General features: G+C 53.0%; 6 protein-coding genes across 6 annotated transcripts; 2 read left to right on the top strand and 4 right to left on the bottom strand.

The window, feature by feature from the left end:
* Positions 1-139: 139 nt before the first annotated feature.
* Positions 140-1366, bottom strand: PG985_010818 (uncharacterized protein; the record flags this gene model as incomplete). The annotated part of the gene is made up of 1 exon (XM_066830585.1): positions 140-1366. The coding sequence occupies one exon, from the start codon at positions 1364-1366 to the stop codon at positions 140-142; it is 1227 nt and encodes a 408-aa protein (XP_066681267.1).
* Positions 1367-3077: 1711 nt separating this feature from the next.
* PG985_010817 (uncharacterized protein) lies at positions 3078-5205 on the top strand (the record flags this gene model as incomplete). The annotated part of the gene is made up of 4 exons (XM_066830584.1): positions 3078-3201; positions 3288-3381; positions 3431-4023; positions 4079-5205. 4 exons carry the CDS (start codon positions 3078-3080, stop codon positions 5203-5205), a joined length of 1938 nt encoding a protein of 645 aa, XP_066681266.1.
* A 1110-nt stretch (positions 5206-6315) lies between these two features.
* On the top strand, positions 6316-7753 carry PG985_010816 (uncharacterized protein; the record flags this gene model as incomplete). The annotated part of the gene is made up of 3 exons (XM_066830583.1): positions 6316-6395; positions 6678-6914; positions 7027-7753. 3 exons carry the CDS (start codon positions 6316-6318, stop codon positions 7751-7753), a joined length of 1044 nt encoding a protein of 347 aa, XP_066681265.1.
* A 1930-nt stretch (positions 7754-9683) lies between these two features.
* Positions 9684-10488, bottom strand: PG985_010815 (uncharacterized protein; the record flags this gene model as incomplete). Its single annotated transcript, XM_066830582.1, has 2 exons — positions 9684-10166; positions 10258-10488. 2 exons carry the CDS (start codon positions 10486-10488, stop codon positions 9684-9686), a joined length of 714 nt encoding a protein of 237 aa, XP_066681264.1.
* A 671-nt stretch (positions 10489-11159) lies between these two features.
* On the bottom strand, positions 11160-12398 carry PG985_010814 (uncharacterized protein; the record flags this gene model as incomplete). The annotated part of the gene is made up of 3 exons (XM_066830581.1): positions 11160-11600; positions 11715-11852; positions 11916-12398. 3 exons carry the CDS (start codon positions 12396-12398, stop codon positions 11160-11162), a joined length of 1062 nt encoding a protein of 353 aa, XP_066681263.1.
* Positions 12399-13850: 1452 nt separating this feature from the next.
* Positions 13851-14840, bottom strand: PG985_010813 (uncharacterized protein; the record flags this gene model as incomplete). The annotated part of the gene is made up of 1 exon (XM_066830580.1): positions 13851-14840. The coding sequence occupies one exon, from the start codon at positions 14838-14840 to the stop codon at positions 13851-13853; it is 990 nt and encodes a 329-aa protein (XP_066681262.1).
* Positions 14841-16003: the final 1163 nt, after the last annotated feature.

Raw genomic sequence — 16003 nt, 5'->3', positions numbered from 1 at the left:
GAAGACAACGTATAGAATGCTTGCCCGCGAGCAAGGGGCCGAACACGGCATTGTGGATGAGATAATTATCTGTGTGTAGCATCAACCAACAAACGGCCGGTTGCTGTAAGTGCTAGTGAAACCATCCGGCAAATCGCGATCAAGCCGGGATCTTTTCAAGTACGGCAAAGAACAGCGGTCCCCATCGCCCACCGCTCGGGTGATCAGGCAGCACGATCCAGCCATGCTTTGTACGCTCGGCCCAGTTACTCTCTAACCACTGCGCCTCCTCCACACTCACGCCCCTTCGGACGGCGACGTCCCACTTAGCCCCGAGCTTCTTCTTGTCCTTTTGCACGAGCTCCCGGCCCTTTTCGACGACCCCGTCGTTCTCCTCGCCGCTGAGGGAGCATGTGGCGTAGACGACCCGTCCGCCGACCTTGACGGCGCGGAGCGCGGTCAGGAGCAGCGCCGCCTGCGTCTTGGCCGTCTTCTTGGACTGGCCTGTGCGCCAGAGCGCCATCTCGTCGGCCATCTTGCCCGCCTGCCGCGCGCGGGCGTGCGCGTGCAGGACGTGCCGTTCGCTCGAGCAGGGCGCGTCGAGGAGCACCTTGTCATAGCCCCCCGCCCGCAGGGGGAGCGAGAGGACGGCGTGCGGGTCGGCGCCGTCCAGTTTCAGGACTCTCACCTCCCCGCGCTGGAGGAGCGCCGGGGGCAGGTAGGCCGCGAGGTTGGCGGCGAGGCGCTTGTGGCGTGTGTTGTCCATCTCGTTGCTGTGCAGACAGCCCCTGGCCAGGGACGGCCCATCGGGGCCTTCGAAAGTGGGCGGGCGTAGGAGCTGCGCTAGGGCGAGGCTCTTGCCGCCCGGCGCGGCGCAGAGGTCCAGGACCTTGTCGCCCGGGACTGGTTTGAGTAAGTGGACGGGCAGGAGCGATGCGGCATCCAGGTTCCAGTGTGTCATTAGTGCTTTAAAGCCATCTGGGGCTATATTCACCTGCGGTGCCGGAAAGGGCTCATCGGCAGAGACGAGCGGCTGTTGGGAGGGGTCTATTGAGTCACATCTCTTGTATGCAATTAGGCGCGGTGCCTGTGGGTTCACTGTGGGGTTGGAGGAGGAAGAGGAGGAAGAGGATCCTTCGCTGCTGGTAGGAGTGTAGAAGTCAATTGTCTGTAGGTTTTCTCGTTCATTATCGGTAAGCATGCCGCCGCTAGGGATCTCATCTGCTTGGTATCGGTTCACAAGCAGGGCATATCGTGTGTTTTTCAGCAAGGCGGGGCGAAGCGAGTCTTTCCATCGCTGCTCGCCATATTGTGCGGCATAGGTACGGTCAAAGGAATGCTCTGAGGCCTCGACCAGCTTGAGTTGGGCTTTGGTCAGGCCGGGCATGATGTTGAGGAACGAATGAACGAACGGTGATTTTGCCTTGCCACTGCCCGGTGACCGATTTCCCAAGCACTGACCTGAATATGGGTTGGGAGCTAAAGAAGATGTTTGTCATAGAATATCTGTGCGAGATCAGGTTAGTAGTACCTGAGTTTGTACAGTTCCAGCTAAGGGTCATGCTTTCTTGCGCTCCTAGAGGTAAGGTAAGATGTGGCGTGACCTGGCGTTGAACAGATTGAAACACTGGTTGGCTGCAGCGCCGAGGTTGGCGGCGCCCAGCTGTCATCGATCCGACAACATGGTTGGGTACCTCCTTGGCTTCTACTCGGTTAAATTGATAACTACCCGGTCATACCGACAGTCGGATAATATATCGTGCATCCGTTTGTAGCAAACAGACCACAACTTTCCTTCTCCCCTCCCTTGCTGCACGCCGCCCACTTGCGACCTCAAGCTTGGAATTTGGCCTACAATAAGCTTACCCAAATCAGAGTCAGCAGCGGACAGACCTCAAATTGTTTCGAGAAAAGATATGTTTATATAGGTACACACGATAGCCTCTCAAGTAGCGAAGATCACCGAGGTAGGTAAGCTCTGGATACTTCCGTCAGGAAGAACAGCTCGGTACAGCTGGAATGACTGCGGGTATACTAAGCGAATCGAAAACATGTGCACGTTGTGAGTGTAGACTCAATTAGAATAACCTAGCTCTTATTCAAATGGATACAGGAAAGTAACTATTCAGATATAACATCAATGATTGAAGTCATCAAGGTTCGTCTGTATGTACTAGTGCGTACCTATCTATTTTCCCGTTCTAGGTTGAGGTCCCTGGCTAATTTCCAAGCCAGTGGTTCGTCCAGTCTGCAAGGATGTGACATATTACTGGTGCATACCTACAAATAAGGTTATTTGACTGACAGGCCTGCATGGGGCCGTAACTATAATCTCACTGCTGGGATTTGTATAAAATCCGATTGGCATAGATCTAGGTATAAGCTCATCTAATCTGTCCGTATCATGTCTCTATTTCTTTGAGCCCTTCCCCGCGGCGGGGCCTCCTTGTCGGAAGTCGAGTCTGGTCATTTTGCTTGTCAGGTCTAGAAGACGGACCTCATCCGTACGGAGAGACATCCCGAGAATATGTTATGAGCTATCCCTTGCTTGGCTTGGCGAGCCGGGTATCATATTATACTGGCCGATGACGTGCGCATGAGCAACGGTCCTGAAGCTGCTGTTAGTGGATCAAAAAAGCAATCCTAGCGCACGGCTACTCCTGACTCCGAGTAGTGGGTGAGTGGCTGCTAGTGTGTACCCGAGCCTGACAAGCTCTCATTCGGCGAGGAACAAAGCGATTGTGTTAATTGGGCAACTAACACCGAGTACATGGAGCTATTGCGAAGCGGCGTAACGTAGTGTGGGATGTCGGGGATGGAGCTTGCCCCGAAGCCGTGCCGTTCCCATTCTGCTTTGTGCAAGAGGCGAAATGGGCTTTGTTGCTTTTTTTTTCTCTTCCTCCTGCCCTCTCATGAAGCTCGTAGGATCGACTCGTGTCCAGTCCCAGTGTAACTTGAAACACGGAACTGGTGGGCACCGTTAAAAGGCGTTGTTACGTCTTGACTGCGACAGACCAGCTGGCCCTTTTCTCTGGTTTTCGACATTCTTCACAATTATATTCACTTCTTCATGATTCGATAATTTGCCCTCCACCAAGATGGCATCGTCAATACTGTTGCTGCTCCTTGCGGCTATAGGGTACGGCGTGTATCGCTATGCCTCTGCACTGGCAGGGAATGTCGCCAAAGCCAAGCGCACCGGTCTCCCCTACCATGTAGTCCGTGAGTTATGTCTTCACGCGCGCGCGCAGGGCCGCGTGACAGCTCGTTCGCAAAATGACCGACTAACCTCTTCTGAACCTATATAGCTATTAGTCCTCACAGCCCTATTGCGCAGATGTTCCCTTTCTGGAAGCGCCTGTTCATGCTGCTGCCCCGTAGCTATTGGGAAGATATTATGCCGTATGTCGCCTATCCTATTTTCACATGTGCCATATACTGACATTCGCAGGGTTTTGATGCCGGATTGGCACTTCCGGGACAATTACCGCGTATTTGAGAAGCTGGGCGATGTGTTCTTGGTCGCGTGCCCTGAGAAGCTCATCCTTTACACTGCCAACGCCGAGGTGATTCACCAAGTCACGTCTAAGCGCGAGGCTTTCCCCAAGCCCGTTCAGGTCTATAAGATTCTGTCTCTGTATGGAGAGAGCGTCCTCGCGACTGAGGGGGCCGTATGGAAGAACCACAGGAAGGTCACCGCCGCCTCCTTCAACGAGAAGAATGCTGCCCTCGTGTTCGCCGAGTCCATCAAGCAGACGCAGGGCATGATCGACCAGTGGCTGGGGACCGACGGCCGAGGAAACCGGACCATCAAGACGGTGGAGCACGATACCATGGCCCTCATGCTACACATTATCGGCTATGTTGGTTTTGGTCTTCGCCTGCTTTGGCCTGGACAGTCGCTTCCACCGGATGCTGATGCCCGGCAAGCCAAATACGCTGCCTTGGAGCCACCCGCAGGGCACACTCTCAACTTCACACAGTCTCTGGAGATGACCCTGGAGAAAATATTACTTCTCCTTTTGACGCCCAGGTGGTTGTTAAGTAAGCCAGCTTTACGAGAATCGTATGTGCACGAGGCTGACATTTTATCTACTAGAGCACCTCCCTTTCAAGACTACCAAAGATGCCGCTGAGGCAGAAGAGAATTTTGTCAAGTATCTCGATGAGTTTTTGCATGACAAGATCGACGACGTCAAGAACGGCGACAAAGAGATCGGAATGGACATTATGGGCCAGCTTGCCAGGACAAGCTACGGCGAGGACACGACATCGAAAAAGGGCAGCAAGCTTACCAAGCTGTCGGATAGCGAAATTACCGGAAACGCCTTCATCATGATCGTCGCTGGACACGAGACGACTGCCAATACGATACACTTTTTGCTGCTGGAGCTGGCGAACAACCCTGCGGCCCAGAGACTCCTGCAGCGGGATATTGCCAATATTTTCGGCGACACGGATCCGTCTTCATGGGATTACGAATCGAGCGTGAACGCCCTGATGGCATCCATGGCGGGAGCTTGCATGAACGAGATGCTGCGGATGATGCCGCCCGTCGTCGACATCCCGAAGGAGGTGGCCAACAACGACCAGGTGATCGTCAAGGACGGAGAGAAGTACCACCTGCCGAAGGGCGTGCACGTTGGTCTGGTGGCGACGGCCGTCCAGCGCAACCCACGCTACTGGCCCACGAAGCCGAGCAAGGTCACGGGCAACGAGAGCAGCGACGGCGGCGACATCCACGACTTCGTGCCCGAGCGGTGGTACCGGAAAGCGGAGGGCATCGACGGTGACGGCGACGGCGACGACGGCACGGAAGTGGTGGAGGGCGCGGACACGGAGCACTACGGCGGGTTCGAGGGCCCCGACACGAGCGCGCAGCTCTTCCGCCCCGTGCGGGGCTCCTACATCCCGTTCTCGGACGGGGCGCGGTCGTGCCTGGGCCGGCGCCTCGCGCAGGTCGAGCTCATCTCGGCCCTCAGCGTCATCTTCCAGAAGTACAGCCTCGAGCTCGCGGTGGACGAGTGGGCGAGCGACGCTGAAGTCGAGGCCATGGACCGGGCGCGGCGCGCCGAGGTCTACAAGAAGGCGCAGGAGAGCTCGCGCAAGGTGATTGCGGGCGCGTCCAGCTTGCTGACGCTGAAACTGCACGGGAACAAGTTCGTCCCCATCCGGCTCGTGCCGAAGGGGCAGGAGAGGTTCGTGGACTGGATGGACTCATCATAGACGAGAAACAGTTTAGAAAGACAGTACATGGATAGAAAAAAAAAGGTAGATATAACCTTAAATAATCATAGCATCGTCATGCAGCAACAACCAAGTAGAGTGTGATGGCTTCGCTTTGCAAGTGGTATTTTTTTGGATAGCGAAAATGCTCATTTTACTTTGCAGGTTGCTTAATACTTCCTGCGTATAAGCGACAACTCAATTAATCCAATCGGGTATTATATCCCGTGGAATAAACATTACGCCAATGGCACTACATAAACGATCCCCGATATATACAGTACGGCATATTAGTCTGATGGGAGCAGCGCTTTGCCATTCAGAGGGCAGGTACTTGCTACGCAGAGTCACTGCCGAGAGTCATGTCAACATGTCTCGGTCGCTACCTCATACAAGGAGCCCCATTTCACGACAATAGAGATCCTGAACTCGAGCCTACTACCCGACATTAATGCACATTTGCTGATGTGTGTACATGCAATCCATCTGCTGCACTTTTGGATTGAGGGATGTAACCCTGATTGCTATTAGTCCCCCTGCTTCAGCACAGGAAATGCAGGTTGACGAGAAGGTGCAGTCCGCAAAGCTTCAAGCCCCTCTTTCTCTTTGGTCCCTGGAGAAGCAGAAAGCAGAAGGTGTGGAGGATCTGCGCTTGCGTGCCGGCACGCTAAAGAGGGAGAAAGTGGGAGGGTGTGAGCTGTCTGGGAGCCACCCAAACTCGGCGGATTTGCTGTCGTGGGGCCTGCCAGCATTGCCAAGGCCAATCAATCCCATCACCAAATCGGCCAACATCCCCCCAGCTTTCTGCCTGGCTTGCCCCAAATCAACACTGACACGAAAGCCCCGAGAAAACATAAACAACACCCCCCTCCCCCTTATTACTTGCCTAGCCTTCCCGTCCTGTCGCTGCTACTACCGAACGCACTGCTCACCCCCTTGATCAAGTATACACACCCACCTCTACTCTCCATCCATCATCATCGCTCCCCAGTTCATCACGAACAAACCCGCTATATTTCTCCAAGAACCATTGCATCTTGGTCGCCGTTGCCACGCGATCACAGCCATATCTATAACTACCTACTTTTCCACTTTTCCAAGCTCCTCACCATGTCCGGCGCGAACAGCTGGCTGCAGCGGCAGCGAAAGGCCGACCTTGTAGAGCTCGCGCAACAATCGGGACTTACAAAGTACGTATGCACGCGACAGATACTCTTGCGCTTCGCTGTTATTCTATCTATTTTGGAGTTTTGGAGCAATTTTCCTCGCGTTTTGCCCTTCTCGCCTCAATTGCAACGCGATCTGAAGCTTGCGCCATTGTCGTCATCAAAGCTATCCTGCACCCCCCCTTCCACTGCCCTGTGGAATGCGGGCCCGCCTGCAACACCACGAGGGAATCTCGTGGCTACATCGCACCCAGGCATCAAAGATCGCGGTTAAAAGCACGCGCTGACTCAGGCTTTATCATGTAGCTTCGAATCTTTCAAGAAAGTCGAGCTGGAGCTCGCCCTGGACGAATACCTCGCAGAGAACTCGACCCAGTTTATGGCCGATCCCAAGTTCGCGCCTTACTTCTCGAGTCGCAACAGGGCGGCCGGGTCGCCAATCAAGCGGGATTTGGATGACAAGCCCCGCGTCAGTAAGCGAAGAATGACCAAGGCGCTTGAAGAGAGGCCCACGCTCGAACCCGAGCCTGCGGCCGCGACGGAGTAAGTCACTGTCCTGCGAACCGGCGCGTTGTTACAATCTCCCCCCGTTCGCGGGGTATGGCACGCGTCGGGATCCAAAGCACGCGCGCGTTTTACTAACAACATGGACCAGATCGTCAGAAGAGGAGCCTATGTCCACCGCTATCTCTACAGCCGTTGCCCACACGCCAGCCCGTGCCCTCACTCTTGCGAGCCGCATTCCGCTGCCCGCCACACCGGCTGACGTCGCCGAGGCCGTCGACCGTTCAACCCTTGCTGTGAGGAACCGCGTCTCGTCCATCTACAAGGAATCCGGCGTCACAGAAGCAACCCATGCTACGCGCGAGTACTTGTCTTCGGTGAATGCTGTACTTGCCCTCGTCTCAATCTTCGAGTTGTACTTTTTGCGGCACGAGGTGCTGCCAGATCGCTACGCATTCACCATCCCTGCCGTCCAACTTCTCGGTACCAAGGACTACCCTGTCATGGTCCCAGACCTGTTCCTGCTTTTTACCGAGTCTTTCTGGTCGCCTGCATTCCTGTGGGCTTGCACCAGCACCATTCTTCCCACTCTGTTCGGCTACTTCTTCAACCTATCCGTGGCTCACCAGTCTGGTCGTCGCACCAGCCGCCAGGCGAACCCTTCTCCTGACTACACTGTTGACCCGATGACCTTCAGCATTGTGAAAGCCCTGCTTTCCTTTGTGGTATATGGACAAAATGTCACCTTTGGTGGCTGGTTCAACCAAGAATCAATTGCGCGAGTCAATGGCGCAGTCTACGGTGGCTGGAAAGGCATTTTGGTCGGCACTGCCGTGACAGGCCTCTTCAGTGTCTACGATGCCGTGCTGAAGAAATAGACGCAAAGTCCCTCAACAGCAACATATCATATCGTCTCTGCAACCTGGACAATTTGTTCAGCAAGCTAGATGATGTCTTTGGTCTCTGAGCTATCCGAGAATTCATGAACTTGAGGATGGCATTGAGCGGCGTTTTTTGGTGTTGGTGGTCTCTTTTGCCTTTCTTGTCACACTGATACCAGCCTTTTCTCTTGGCTCCCTGTTTTTGTTCCCCGTTCTGGACGTCTTGGTGTACACATATAGCATCGGTGTAATCTCCCCTCGAGGGCGGTGACAATCGGATGCTTGGATTTCCAAGTTTCGAACGGGGGTTTGAAGTTTTTGTTCACTTGTCAGACTCCAGGTTAGATCATCTGGTAGCGGTGATTATATCGTGTGTTTAGGTATATTTAGGACTGCGATATAAGCAAGCAGTCCATGGTTGGGTTTTGTACAAGGTCAAGCAAGGTGTTACCCCCCTTTCAACAGTGTTTATAGTAGCAATTGGGGGTCATAGCGGTCCAAATGTTGTTAAAAGCAACCCCTTTTTCTGAAAAGCGAGGATTGATTCTTATCGTCCTGCTACTTCCTGTTCTGGGAAGACGGGCCAGGCTGTGTTTTTATCGAGATGAATGGACGAATTGGACGATACATTAAAGCGGCTTGGTTGAAATATATTATGTATTTCTTCTTCTTCCTTTATACTCAGTCTGATGATAATCTTCCTTTTGCTCGCATCGACTTTTAGTAGATGAAAGAACGTGACTGACGCTGTCGTTCCAGAATACATCGTGTTTCAACGCCCTTCTACTTGTCCTCCAAGGAGCCCAACCAGTGACTAAGTGATACAGGAAAGTGGTTTTTCTTGTGATATTTTGAGATCTGGGAGGCTTAAGTACCTGGATATAATTGTATATAGGTTGTCCCCTTAAAACGAAATGGGTCGTTTCGACAAGTGTTGAAACCCCCATCGTGTTGCCGCATCAAGAACACACCTGCTTGTCCACCGGGCGCCACTCACGCCGCGCCTCGGTCCCGACTATGCGTTACGCGAAGGACCATGATACCGTGCGGCGTTCGCGGTTGATGCAATCGCAGGTCAACATGGCACAATTGAATGCACCAGAGAGACGTGGCTTTGTGAGCTAACCCAAGAACCCAAGATGCAACCCTCTTGAGCGCGAAAGGCGACTATTCACCTAATGAAGACTACCTATGTAAACCGTTCACTTGCTGGATGGTGAGATTGGCAAATGGTGTGGGCATTTTTCCATCACCGTTTTTGCTATTATAATGCTCCAAAGTGGGAGTTTCAATCACATACGACCATATCCTGCTGAATACTAGGGATCCCGTCCGCTCTCCCATATATAAGCAGCAGAGAGCCGAATTAGTACTAGGGTCGGTGACGACCTGGGAATCCTCGGTGTTGTATGTCTTTTTGCTGTCCTTTATTTTTTCCTTTTTCCATCTATCCTTTCCACCTCTCACCCTTGTCACCTGAATTCCCCGAAGAGGTCGACAAGCTTGTCCTCCGCTGTTTCTTTTCTTCGATTTCATTTGAAAGGACTGAAGTTCTGTTGGACAATGTACGGCGCTGGTTTCCCACCTACACATGTTCATTTTGAAGTGAGCGCACGCCATAAGAGGCAGCTCATGGAGCGATAACTATTGCGATCATTCATAAGAGACATCGTGGTATTTCTTCTTAGAGAAAAAAACGTACGCGTTCGGGCGTATTATGTTGGTGAACCAAGACAACGCTGGCTCCGAATGGGAATCAAGTATATACATGTTTCTTGTCGCTGCTGATCTTCTAATGTGTAGCATGATTCTCTTCACCTACCAAACCAACCGGATTCTGGAGTTAATGATGTTGCGTCTGTAAGCAGTCGAGCAATCAAGTATTGCCAACGACTTTGGAAGTCTGGAAACCCTCAAGGCATCGGATTTATGTGCTCTGCTGCCCTTCAGGCTCGACATCCTTCCGCCAGCGACGGCCTCTCGGGACCGCAAGCCCATCCGTCACCCTCCTGATCTCGTTATCACAGAACTTATTGTCACCTGAGCAGTTTGCCAGGGCGAACCCATAGCCATCAGTGGTAGGCACGGGAGGAGCAGTAGAGGTAGCGCGTCCTGGCTCTCCATAACCACCGATCAGGAATTTCGCATCCACCGTTCCGAGCGCCAGCTCCCGGTCAGTACGCTTCTCGTCTTCCCAGTATATCGTGCTGCCGCAGGCGTTGCAGAAGCCGCGTCGGCACCCGTCCGCGGTACTGTGGTGCCTCAGCGTCAAGGGCGCTGCTAACCTCGAATCACTGGGTACTAAAGCAAATTCATCGATCCAATACATACTGGCTGCCGGGACTGTGTGCGTGTAGAAGACCAGGGTACCCGTGTGTTTTCGGCACTGAGTGCATTGGCAGCTGTTGCTCTGTTGCGGACGATGATACGTCAGCACCCACACATTCTCCACGGGCAGTTCGCAAAACTTGACATCGCCGTGGCCACGAGGAAGGACTCACCGATTTCAGAAATTTGTGGTCAGGGGGGAAGTCCACACTGTAACGGATGACGCCGCAGAGGCACCCACCGGTGATGTTCCCGGGTTTGGAGAAGTCCTCTGGGGGCGGTGCCACCAATGGTGCAGCCAATGGTGCAGGCGGCGGGCTAGAAGATGGGAGAGGAGACGAGCCATCAGGCTGGCTAGAAGGCGGGATAGCAGTTGGGTCGGGAGACGTGACAGACTTGGACATGATGATGACTATGTATGATTTTAACCTGAGGTCCAAAAAATGCGTGTACGGGTAGTTGTATGTGTGTTGTTTTCACTCCTTTCGTTTGGGTGTTTGCTTGTTTGTCTTGAAATATCCTCGAGGTGATAGAAACGTTGGTCTCACTTGGTAGTCAAAAGCTTTGCTATTTGGCAGGTGATCACGTCCTTGCCTATGGATCCTCCGTTGTATCCTTCCCAACGTCACTGGCATATGTTTCATGGATTTGGATAGGAAGGAGCGCCACGCCCGGTCTCGAACAACGAACTGTTCCCACATGCAAGCAGGCGCAAAGCAGCTGGAGCCGGGCCCTTTCCAGCCAGCACTCCAAACTTGTACCTGGCTTTGTACTGCACGTCAGGCTTGCCTGCCGCGGCAGTCCAGAAGAAGACCGTCTGCCAATACATAACCACCACGCTCGAAACAAATTTCACAAGACAGTCCGCCGGAGACGAGTCTTTACATTGTATTCATGAGTATGTAAAACGACTTATAATCATGATGAGAATGAAGAACAAGTACCGAATGAGTGGAGATTACTAAGTTGAGAGAAAGAGGAGAATGCAAATACCCCCGCGACCAATACCCTTTCCGAAGCGACGAAACAGAGACCTATCGACTGTATGTAATTCAAACCAGGGTCCCTCGTTGCCTCAAATAAGCCCTTGTCTCATCCAAGATTCCAGGAAGGACCCGAAATATTGCGTATGGCGATCGCCACCGTCCAGTAAGGCCCAGCCAGTCTTGAGAGCTGGGACCTTGAGCTTCTCAGCGTTCTTATGCTGAGCTTGCCAGTGCTGCTTCCTTCCCTTCTCTTGACTGCCAAGCGGATCGCTTCCGTACGCGTCGTTGCGAAGCGATGCCGCAGCCTCGACCACCATGTTGGTCTCGGTGTACTCCTTGAGCATCGTACCGGCAATGGTCTTCTGTACGGAATCGTTGTTCGCAATGTCGGACAGCATGTTCATCTGGTCCGTCAGGGTCTCCGGGTCTTTAGACCACTGCCTGTCCTCGTAGAACTGCTCGAAGGCCCAGATGGCCTTCTCATTGTCGAAAACGTGCTTCAGGGCCTCCTTCTGCTCCGGTGTGAACGGCTGGATGATGCAATGCTGTGGCCCGCTTCCCTCGAGGCTCTGGTGGGCTTGCTTGATGTAGTCCTCTACTGGCTATTGTCTGTCTCTCTGGAGTCCCTTGAACCTCATGCTCACGGAGAACATAAGTTGGCGGCGGGTCTCCTTGTCGAAGTAGCCCGGTACGGACGCGAGCGCAGTAGCAATGGGTTTAAAAAGGTTGACCTCATCGAGGTCTTGCTTCACTTGTGAGGCCAAAGACTCTGTAGGGGACCACTGCGAGCCCAATGATTAGTGTGTGAACCGTTTTCTCGCCGAGAAAAGATTGGTTGCGCTTACCTTCCGCCTTGCCAAAAACATCATACTACCTGCTTCCCTCTCGGTCATGGAAATGCCAAGCGCGGCGTCCGCAAAGTGCTTGAAACCGTCCGGCCGGCAGACCGCATTGTCTTGCATCATGTGGCAATGAAGAAGGAAAAAGCGCTTGGTGACAGTCTTGCACACGGCCAGCACGACCTCTTTGTACACGGAATCATCGATGCCATCTTCAGGAGGGTACTGGTCTTGGAGAAGGAGGAACGCCTTGTAGCAGATGGCCTGGTTCCTTCGTCTGAGTGCTTCAATGTACAATCCTTGAGATTCAGTGCGAAGATCCTTGATCTGATTCCGACGGTCGTATTCCTCATTGGAGATGACGTCGATCTTCCTGCCTGGGCGTCGGATTTCCGCTTCGCGGGCAGCGACCCCCTTGTCGTATTCCTCGAGGTATTGGTCCGACGGAACATTGTTCCTCATTTGGAACCCCACCTGAAAGATACCCATCGTAGAGGAGTACGAGGTGGGACAGTTACTGAAAGTATACGTTTTCGAAGAAAGGGTGTATGGTATTGGTAGTGATTCTACCCTATCATATCCAACGAAAACTGATGTAGGACGAGGTCAACAGCCTACTTATATATATAACAAATCCCCTCATCAGCTGGTAACCTCCATCGTCGTGGCAAAACAAGGTATCCATCCGGCCGCGTAGTCATCATCTTTGGTTGACTTTCTTTCTGAGCCCGAGACCTGCATCTCCAACTAAGAGATCGTACATAACTTTAGGTGTATAGAATGCTGCGAGCCTCTAGCATGAAAGCCTGCTAGATGTCATACTGACTAAGGAACAACCGAGAAAACAAACGCCGAATGCTCGAATGCGTCAGTCCGACTTAGATGTACGTTTGGATGCAACCAACATCTATTCCCATACATTGTTTTTGTCCGCGCAGATGGGCCTATTCGGACTCGGCTGTGCCGCATACACGGCTCGATAGGCACTGGGGAAACCTACAACCCGTGCCATAGACCTTGTCGTGCTGCGAATACCGACGCACGGCTCATCTATCGTGACGAATGTCGTGGTCCTGGGTAGCAATGGCAATTAACAAGGTTGACAGGCCGCTGCAAGTGCATTGAATTCGAACGAAATGCACAGGACGGCGTCCAGTAGTGCTATTAGGCAACGGCAGCAGCCTTCTTCTCAAGCACGGTATAACCTACCCGGCTTTTGGTCTTGCGGCTGTAAGGAAATCCAAATGCTATGCATCTTGACGTCGACCTTACCCGGTAAATATCCAGATTGAGTTTGTTAAGTCGAGCCAACCCGCTACTCTATTCCGTGTCTAGGCACCTCCCATACCCAGTGTGCCGTTGCCAAGTAGCCTTGATTGCGGGACGAAGCCAGCAGCCGTGAGCTTAAACAAAGGCCATATTACCATACACATATGCGGTGTACTCCAAACCTGAGCAGACATGGTGGTGGTGATGATGATGATGTAAAATCGACATTCGTCTAGTCCCCTCCGACAATTAAACAGCCGACATCCAGGGCCATCGATCATGGGTTGGAATACTATGTCGCTATGACCGAAGGATTATCCTAAGAAGATGCAGGACTCATGGCCCATCTTCTATAGACTCCCGGGAGATAGCGATTTCAGAGACACCTACGGTGTCAAAGAGGGCCTTGGTGAACGGGCATACTTCTCCAAGGAGTAAAATGATTTAACAAAGATTGAATCATCTCTACATGAAATCTGCGGTGCGAAACACTGGGATATCTCGGGGCTCCAGTTCATCCAAAAGGGGGCAATGGAGCATGTATTCAAGTCCCCTTGCGTGATGGTAGACTTCGGGCTTACAACCTCATAGTAGATGGTCGGATGCCCGTTTCATTTATTAGTTGCTTATCGTACAATGTAGCCTGCCGTCCAGCGATCCTAATTTTCAACTTCACATATCGAAGGATTTAAACGTGTAAACGGGCCGGAACTTGATAGGGCCCAGAAACGCCGACCGCATCTCCTGACTGCGCCGCTTCTTCCCCTCGCTCTTGCCCTGCACCTCGACGATGTACTCGCGCCGCGCCTCGATCAGCGTCTTCTCCAGCATCGCCTTCGTGCCGGCCCACCACTTGGCGCTGTACTCCTCGACGACCTTCTCCAGCTCGCGGCAGAGGTAGCGCATGAAGATGCCCGCCTGCCCGTCGTAGTGCGTCCACCGGCCAACCGAGCGCGGGCGCGTGTTCAGGATCGTTTTCACCCGCTCGACCTCCGCCTCGTCCTCGAGCTGGATCACGAGCAGCTCGGGGTGCTCCCGGAACAGCTGGGCCGCCAGGGTCGAGTCCCACGACCGGTTGAAGCCGGGCATCGGCGAGGGGCTCACGACAATGTCGATGTAGCGCAGGTTGGGGAAGCGCTTGGCGTCCGCGAGCTCCTCCTGCAGGAACTTCTGGAGTCGTTCCTTTCGGGGCAGGGCCGCTACTTCCTGCTCGTCCCAGAGGATGAGGCGGCTCATGGGATGCAGGCTGTTCGGGCGGTCTTTAAACTGCTGTATCCGCTGGTGGAGCGCCTGTGATTCGTTGTACGGCCAGGGCATAGGGGAGCCCAGCATCTCACGAACCGTAAGCTCGACAAGGTAGTAGTCGGCGTCGTGATTGAACCAAGTCATATGGGGCATGTTGCCTCCTGGAGCAGTCGCAGCAGCAGTGGTTCCTGGCCGGAAAATGACCGACCCAAATCGCTTCGTGATGGCCCAGGACTCCTTGCATACGAGGCCGACGGCGGGCACATCTCGTCCAATTGTAACAAACCCTTTCGGGGTCTGGATGTGGCATCTGGGCTGGAGGGCGTAGTCCCAAATGAGCTCGCGCAGATTGGTAGGCAAGTCGGAGAACTGTGCTCTCGGCAGAGGCGATGGGAGTAGCGATGTGGCTGCGCTCATGTTGCTTTTGGAGGAGAGACGGTTGTCCATCCTCGGGCTGGCTGGGAGTTCTACCATTGCCCTCGGGCTGGAGGCGTGTAATTAAAGGTAGAGTGAATGAAGGGAGACACGATGAGACACTGGAGTACCCTGTGTGACTCTATTTCCTTTTTTTCCTTCTCCTGGGTGAATGTAAGGGAGACCTAGCTTGCGATCCTGCACTTGAATCTTAGATGTGGCCCTAGGAGCTGCAGCATCGCCGTGTGGAAGGGTCGCAATTATTTTGGTATCTGCAAACTTGGTCATTATCTCCAAGTTCATTGTTTGCTACTTTGCAGGAGACTCAACTCATTGATGGAAGCGGAAGCGGAAGCGTCTCGCCCCATCGCAATGGGTCCCGATTGTTGCTTCTCAACTCGCATTGTCTGCTATCGAGTACATACCCGGGTCCTGAAAAGGTGAGTAATCACTGGACGTACAATGATGCAACTTGAGACATTGCTGGACAAAGAATGCAGGCATTGCCCATTCACAGGCACAAAGGAAGTTCCCCCCAGGTACCCTTTCCGCATACAAAGCAGGCTGGCTAGGTACCAAAGGTTCACTTTGCCATGTTCTTTCCAATAATTCTTGCATGTAGGTGTCAGCCACATGTATTTACTTCTATAGCAAGTCCTGCGACTTCTTATGTTCATAGTTCTTGGATTGTTCACCCTTAGGGTGGTGATACCTTCTCATCCATCCTCACTGGATCTCGATGGCGCGAGTCTGACTACAACTCGTAGTTCGACTTGAAGGGAAATGCGAGGCGAGTAGATCTATTATATTTTGGTCGAGTCCGAAATTGATGGTGTGTTAGTGCAACTATTCCACATCATCATGGCCTTGAATGTTAGCATCCCTCTAAGCTGACATGAGAGCAATAGAGCTTGCTTGGCTTGCTCGCTTAGGCAGATCATGTCATCCTACAGTTGATGTGGAAAAGTACCGCATGGATACATGTAGTTCCGACCATTTGGTGCAAGTACTGATTTGATTGATAACAGAACCTGGTAGTGCTTGGCTGTTAGATAAACTCATCTTGCTTGCTGGGAACGGTCGGGGATACTCCGTGCAACCAGACGTGAGGAAACCCACATAAAACCACATGTAGGCATAGGCCCGGTCCCACGGCGGTGGTCTCG

The sequence above is a fragment of the Apiospora marii genome (genome assembly GCF_038362585.1).
Source record: "Apiospora marii strain CBS 49790 chromosome Unknown utg000007l_segment0_segment0, whole genome shotgun sequence".
In the NCBI taxonomy this organism is placed as follows: Eukaryota; Fungi; Ascomycota; class Sordariomycetes; order Amphisphaeriales; family Apiosporaceae; genus Apiospora; species Apiospora marii.
Note: the sequence above shows the minus strand (reverse complement) of the source record. Positions and strands in the feature narration are given on the sequence as shown.